General features: G+C 37.8%; 1 protein-coding gene across 4 annotated transcripts; it reads left to right on the top strand.

Annotated features, from left to right (window-relative positions):
* Positions 1 to 439: 439 nt before the first annotated feature.
* On the top strand, positions 440 to 6,840 carry LOC132145022 (carboxy-terminal kinesin 2-like). Of its 4 annotated transcripts, none has more exons than XM_059555704.1 (17): positions 440 to 566; positions 843 to 869; positions 1,384 to 1,467; positions 1,586 to 1,679; positions 1,778 to 1,831; positions 2,028 to 2,063; positions 2,145 to 2,346; positions 2,436 to 2,601; positions 2,692 to 2,859; positions 3,076 to 3,195; positions 3,482 to 3,766; positions 3,935 to 4,099; positions 5,303 to 5,441; positions 5,968 to 6,107; positions 6,248 to 6,321; positions 6,422 to 6,497; positions 6,577 to 6,840. In XM_059555704.1, exons 2-17 carry the CDS (start codon positions 858 to 860, stop codon positions 6,619 to 6,621), a joined length of 1,860 nt encoding a protein of 619 aa, XP_059411687.1. In that variant the 5' UTR covers positions 440 to 566; positions 843 to 857; the 3' UTR covers positions 6,622 to 6,840. The 4 variants fall into 4 exon arrangements, with proteins under 4 accessions (XP_059411687.1, XP_059411684.1, XP_059411688.1 ...); XM_059555701.1 differs by having other exon boundaries at positions 1,583 to 1,679; XM_059555705.1 differs by having other exon boundaries at positions 442 to 566; positions 840 to 869.
* The last annotated feature ends 441 nt before the right edge of the window (positions 6,841 to 7,281 follow it).

Here is a 7,281-nt window from a genome sequence, read left to right as displayed (position 1 = left end):
GATATTCATTGTCTATAAATCTCTGAGCATATTTAGCATACAAATATATTTTTGACCATGAAACCCTGAAAACTAATCTTTCTGCTTTTCACTTAAAAAAGCTGCTAAAACAACTGTATTGAGGAAAAAAAATTATGACTTCAATATTACCTCCCCGTTATTATCTAAAATATTTTAGTTTATTTATTTTTTATATTATTATTATTTATTAAATATTCATTTTTATTTATTATTAATGTATTTATTAACCTGCTCGTTTTAGTAGAATATTACTGCAATATTTATAATATTTCTGTTGTATGTATCCCTGAAAAAACAACAGCTCTGAAGTCTGTTCGTCTCTGGTCTCGTTGACTGGACTTTAGTTGGTGTACTATTCTCCGCCCATTTGGGGCGGGAGTTATTGGATGCCTTGTATTGATTGGTTCCGATCCGACCAATGAGAGGTCAGCCGGTAAAGCGACCACAAGCACAATTTCAATTTGAAATTCAAACGGCTGCGAGACATTTTTTTTTGCGGAGGGGTGTGTTTCCGCAAGTATAATTCTCAGTTGCTTGAATAAAAGGTTTGTTATTATCTGATTATTTATATAATTTACCTCAACTTTAAGTATGACAAGTTAAGCTTTTTTTCTTGATGTTATCTAAAGCTTATTGTATGGATTTGTACGTTTATTTTGTAAAGTTACGTGAATGATGTCGGTTTTCGTCAATACACGTGTCAATACAATGTGTTTATTGGTAATTTGGAGTTTATTAATTTTAATATGCACTTGATGGGTTAAATGACATTAACTCTTTTTTTTAAATGTTGTGTTTTTTTCGGACTTGCCTTTAAGAAGAATTACACCCGATCCATGAACAAAGAGGTAAGATTATGAACAGTTGGAAATGCATTGGAGATAACGTTAAATGTTACGTCTAACTTTACGATAGTCCTGAAACATCTGAAAACTACGTTTTCGTTTTTCTCTCGGTCCACGCGAGCGTTTTCCAAGTTTCTCATCCACACTGAAACGTCGGAAAACTTTAAATCCGATTTACTGCGCAGGAGTATAAACATCTATTTGTACTAACTTATTTGCGTCACATGACTAAACATGCGTCATCGTGTTCTTGACCAAAGCGTCATCTTTGTCTGGACGAAAGGCCAAAACGATTTTAGATGTAAAGTTAATATCTACTTTCAAGCATGCACATGCAGCCCAAGCTAATTTTTACTGCTGTTCAGTACAGTAAACAATATTATGCACCTCATCAGCAATTTAGTGAGTGCTAAATGAATTATTGCTGCTTTATTTGGATTGATCCTCTCTCATTAACTCTATGGTCATGCATACCTTTTGGAAGTCTGTTGATGTTTTTTTCTTGGTTTCTCTGCAGAACACATCGTCCCGTCTCCCGGTCATGTCTGGGAAACGGGCTCACACCAACAGCTCAGATGGGGAGCAACAGCAGCCTGCGCAGGTGTGTTTTTAGCCTCTTCCGATGTCCTTACCTTATGCTTTTATCACAAATTTCCATCTGTGGATTATTGAGAATATATTTAATGTTAATAGAAAAACATCCCCATTTTCTCCAGAAGAAAATGCGCAGGGTAGATGCAGAACCGGCTCAGAAGTTCAGACCCGCGGCTAGTGTTGTGCCCCCGAGACGTCCTGCAGCGGTCAAAGCCCCTGGTAAATTATACTGAAATTTAACATCTTCTTTTAGTTTTTGGGGGCCATTTGACTAAAACAGCAGATGGGGTCTTCATGTTGTCTCTTTTCTTTTTCAGTCAAAGCTCTTCGTCCAACTGGAGCTGCAACAGTGGCAGTTGCCCCTGCAAGAGGTATTGCAAAACGCTTATTTTAACTGATCATAAACACAAAAAAATCTCACTTAACACTACTAAAACCAGGTCTTTAGCACAAACTATTTGTAAATATTCAATCTGCAAATATCAATAATCTCAATTAATATATTAAAACCACAGTAAATGCAAAATGTGAATATCAACTTAACATCAACTTTGTCTTTGCATCAAGGTGACCAGAAAAAACCTGTTGCAGCAGTAGCTAAAGGTAAAACATGATGGTATGTAAGTGTTATGAAACAGTATAATAAAATAGATGCCTAATGGCTAGTTTGTCCTCTTTCATCAGCTGCAGGTTTAGGTGCGTCACGGAGGCCGGGATGGGACCTGAAGGGCAAAGTGAGTGACATGGAAGCCAAAGTCCAGAATTACCAGAGCAAAATAAAATCGGTGAATCTGGAAAACGATCACCTGAAGGACTCTATAACCAAAGCCCAAAAGCATAAGACTGAAATTGAAGATGAGAACAAAGGTCTCAAAAAGCGTATCGGGTAAGCATGTTAAAATGAACTCCATAATGAATCAGAACCTGGTGGTCTTTTATTTATTTGTCTGGTAATATTCCTGATTCTGTTTGTAGGGAATGTGAAGAGGAGCTGGAAAAGCTGGCTACTGTGAAAGATGACCTGGCGCAAACCTCTACAGAGAGAGATGGTCTTAAGAAAGACCTCAGCAACCTAAGTGAGGAACACAAGGTTTTGGAAGGACTCCGGGATCATTTGGAGTCTGAGCTGCGCAATATACAAGTAAACATTAATACAGCCACATTTACACCTTTAATTAACATCCGCTTTGTGTAATCTGATTCTGTCAAACTCTTCCTTTGTCTTTCTCAGACTCAGCTCGCCATCCAGACCTCTACACTGAGGCAGTGTCAGGACAGTTTGAAGGAGAGCCAAGAGCTGGTCAGGAACCTCGAGGAAACGGTAGCCCGGCAAAGAGAAGAGCTGCACATCGGAGAAATGGAGCGCAGGAAGCTCCACAACACTATTCAGGAGCTCAAAGTGAGCTTTCATAGATTATTTTTTTAAGAATAATATAAAGCTATATTGTTTATTTGGTGTGTGACACTACTAAGTTATAAATTAGAACCATCTATTTGCCAAATCATGTTGGGTAACTTTTTCTGAAAGTGAGATTTTTCCAAAATCCCACTTATGTATTTATCTATTCAGCCATTTGTTCAAATATGCATTAATGAATGCACACCCCTCTCTTAGGGCAACATCCGAGTGTTTTGTAGGGTCCGTCCACTGCTGACTGGCAATCAGTCTGATGTTCTGCACATCCAGCTGCCGGCCCATGACAACAAGGCTCTTACCCTTGCCAAAACCGAAGAGGTAAATGCTTCCCATCATGCTCCTGGTCTTATAAATGTTGGTCTAGTCTTTTGTGAGGACAGAAGGCCTGGACCTGCTCACAGCTTTCATTGCGCAAGGAGCGCATGAGACTGTCTGACTGACATGTAAAGCAGTCAATATTAGTTGATGTTTAGGGGCATGTAACTGTGAAGCTACAATAACATACCAGCATGCAACTATTAAATATGAGGCTGAGACTAAATTTGGTGTAACCTAAAGAACATTACCAACAGCCTTTAAAATGAATCGCTCTTGTCTTCCTCAGTCGCACACGGGGCGCACGGCTGACACTCAGAAGAGCTATAACTTCAGCTTCGACCGTGTGTTTGGGCCACGTTCCTCTCAGCGTGAGGTTTTCGAAGAGATCTCCCTGCTGGTGCAGTCTGCTCTGGATGGGTACAACGTTTGTTGCTTTGCTTATGGCCAGACTGGCAGCGGGAAGACCTTTACTATGGAGGGGGGCGATGTGGAGGACATGTGGGGAGTCATTCCTCGTGCTGTCCAGCAGATCTTCAAGTCTGCCAAAGCACTCCAAGAGCAAGGGTGGGAGGTAAGGCCAACGGAGAAGATTCAAATGAAACACTTGTTTAAATGAGGTTAAATATGTTTTAATAGTAGTTTTTTTGTTTTTTCCTTCAGGGCATCCTCAGAGTTGTATTATTTTTAGCCTCCTCATGATTTGTTTATTAATGGACTGTTTCTGTGTTGGTATTTTTAGTACTCCTTCACTGCCAGCTTTGTGGAGATCTACAATGAGACTCTTCGAGATCTTCTCTACACGGGAAAACCAAACAAAAGACCGGAGCATGAGATCAGGAAGCTCTCCAATAATGAGATCACGGTTACCAACCTGACCTACCAACAGGTCAACAATGAAGATGAGGTACTATCACATTATCTCACAGTGATATTAAGATAACACTACTTTTACACTACTTTTGAACAGTAATCTGTGTTAGAGAAGCAGCGATCGACCGGCCAGTGATTGGAATTAGATTTTTCACATGACTGGTCTAGATCGGTGACCGGTTGGTCAGTCTCACGAGCTGATCCTTTTAATTGCCAGCGTCACCGGCAATGATTTCATAGCCACGTGCACCCTCACAGACGTGTGTAAACATGTCGTTTCATGTGAGAATTACTCAAATTTTTATTGTGTTCAGTATAAACCGCGACTGATAATGTATTTATATCATGCCAGATGAGGCTTGCACAGCCTGAGTGAGACAGCACACACAAATTTACTCACACAAATGTATAGATGCATACTGTGGTAGAAAAAAAAAAGCAACACTATACGGCCATGAATTTCCCCGAATATCAACATGATTGCAATGATATTTTTATACAAACAATATTTAAATAAACAAGAAGTTAAAATTAAGTGACTTGTTTAAGTGAAATTGTTTTTGCTCAATTTCCCTGAAGAAAATAGTTCAGATCAAAGCCACAGCAGTACTGTTGTGATCATCACGGTGGTGAATCGTTACTGAATGAAGCAACTTTTCTGCACGAATCGAGTGAGTCAATGATTCAGTGGCCCATTCAAAAGGACAGACACTTGCCTCGTTTCTGAATTTATTTGGTTAAATGAACAAATAAATGACTCGCTCATTAAAACAGACATTTGCCACTGTTTAGTTGTGTTTAAAAGTTTGATTTTTTTACTTTTTTTTTTTTAACAATCTTATAAATGTATTTATGCTTTGTAATTTTGCAGTGTAAATGTATTTATGGCACCTTTCGTTGTTAGTGCTTCTGATGCCTCTTCAGATGCAGCTTGTGTTTCCTCAGCAGTGATGGTTTATGTCTGAGTGGTAAAAACTCAAAGTAAGAATTTGATGTGAAAGATTACACATTTAATAAGGTTATGGGGGGGGGGGTTACCATCTATAAACCTAATGGGAAATGGCATCTGTTTTGTTACATACAGCACCTCATTAAGTTTACCATTTCTTCCAAAACATCTGAAATCGGAATCGGCCAATAAAATTGCATCCGGTGCATCTCTAATCTGTGTTGTTTGGTTTGTTGATACATGAGTGTGCAGTTTATTAATGTGTCTGTTTCTTTCCTCATTTCTCAGGTGCACAACTTGATCATGCTGGCAAACCAGAACCGGTCCACGGCCCGCACAGGCATGAACGATCACTCTTCACGTTCTCACTCTGTGTTCCAGCTAGACATAGAGGGGCAGAACTCTGATCGAGACACCAAGTGCAAGTGTAAGAATCACAGAACTCCTTTATTTAATAGATAAACTGCACTTCATTAAGGGGAATGGAGCTCCTATTAAGAGTAGTCTTAATTAGGGCTGTCAATTTATTTTTTGTTTATTTTTTTTATATAAATTTAATATTTGGTGAATTTAAAATAAAAATCCACATTCTAATGCAAGGGATTTTGTCCCTTTGTATTAAACTATGCATACATGATGCTGTTTTCTTTATTATTAAGCAACTTATATTTGGTTTATTAACACTATGCACTTTTTCACAGATGGTCATGTTATTGTATTTATTTAATAAACGTGTATTAATATTTTCCTTGATGTGCCCTCTTGTGGCCTCCGGAGAGAAGCCAAAAGCTTTTTTTCCGTAAATAAAATTATGGCTTTTAAATTTGAATATAATTTGAATATTGATCTTATTTAAGAGCACGTTTCAAATTGAGTTTCTCAGTAGTTTTGACAGCCCTGGTCTTCACATTGAGTTTGTCCATAGTGATAATTGAGTGTGTATTGTGTTTCAGCCGTGCTGTGTCTGGTGGATTTGGCTGGGAGCGAGCGAGTGCAGAAGAGTCAGTCTCAAGGAGAGCGATTCAAGGAGATGACCTCTATCAACTCTTCCCTCACCAACCTGGGAATTGTGATCGCCGCTTTGGCCAACAAGGTATGTTTTAGCTTAAAAAAAGCTAAAATGCAGTCTTCTAGACTTCTTGTTAAAGTATGAGCTATAAATGTTGTCTTCAGTCATCTATTTGCTGTGCTGTAATGATTTCTCACATTAATTTTGTTTCTGAACCTCTACAGGAGAGCTTTATTCCCTACCGTAACTCAAAGCTCACGTACCTCCTCCAGAACTGCCTCGGAGGCAACAGCAAAACGTACGTATAATGCCTGAGATGGCATTTTCTTTTAGGGGTTTGCAATACAATTAATGTGTTCTTAAAGGAACATGTGGCTCATTTCTTTTCCTCTGTACAGTTTGATGTTTGTGAATATTGCACCTGAGGAAGAGAGCTTCAGTGAGTCGCTCAATTCTCTGCGCTTCGCCAGCAAAGTGAGTGATATCACGTGATTTTTAATGAAAGTCTCCCAATCTTCAACACTGTCTTTAACTCACATTTACTGTGTTGCAGGTGAACGACTGTGTCATCGGAACCGCTTCAGCTAATCGAAAGTAGTTGTAATCCACTGTGGTCATTTTAAGATCATTTTAATCTTTCATATTTTTCATGTTTTATCCTCATCTCTCCTGTCTTTGGTATAATTTTATATTTCTGTGGTGCATTTTTAATGTTCTATCTAGCAGACGATTTTTATTACCGTTTTAAACAGCCACCAAATGCATGTTTTACTGCATCTTGAAAGGGGATCAATAAAATGTATATTTTGCCATGTTATCCAGTGATGAGCCTCAATATGATGCCGAATGGACAGTTTCATTCTTGTGGATATCGTTTTATGAAAATGCAAAAATGAAAATGTTTTACAATTGGTAACTTGAGCTTCACAAACTCTGAAAGCTTCTTTTGATGTTTAAAAGATATCCCATGATAAGTATACTCATAATATAATAAAAGTTTATTCTTATATTTTATTTTTAGTTTAAACATTAGAATTACTAATAAGAATATAAAGTGTGTGTGTGTGTGTGTGTGTATATATATATATATATATATATCTTTTTTTTTTTTTTTTTTTTACCCATCGAGTTACAATTTTAATAAGACGGTTATTTCTATGGTTTCTAATACTCTACAAGTGCTTCTCAATAAATTAGAATGTCATGGAAAAGTTAATTTCAGAAATTCAACTCAAATTGTGAAACTCGTGTATTAAAT

This window comes from Carassius carassius, chromosome 8 (assembly GCF_963082965.1).
Source record: "Carassius carassius chromosome 8, fCarCar2.1, whole genome shotgun sequence".
Classification (NCBI taxonomy): Eukaryota; Metazoa; Chordata; class Actinopteri; order Cypriniformes; family Cyprinidae; genus Carassius; species Carassius carassius.
Note: the sequence above shows the minus strand (reverse complement) of the source record. Positions and strands in the feature narration are given on the sequence as shown.

What these genes read in the sequence shown, in the direction of transcription:
- LOC132145022 (XM_059555701.1), top strand. An exon ending in CCCTTGCCAAAACCGAAGAG is followed by an intron (nt 3,196 to 3,481) that starts GTAAATGCTTCC and finishes TGTCTTCCTCAG; the next exon opens with TCGCACACGGGGCGCACGGC. An exon ending in TCGAGACACCAAGTGCAAGT is followed by an intron (nt 5,442 to 5,967) that starts GTAAGAATCACA and finishes ATTGTGTTTCAG; the next exon opens with CCGTGCTGTGTCTGGTGGAT.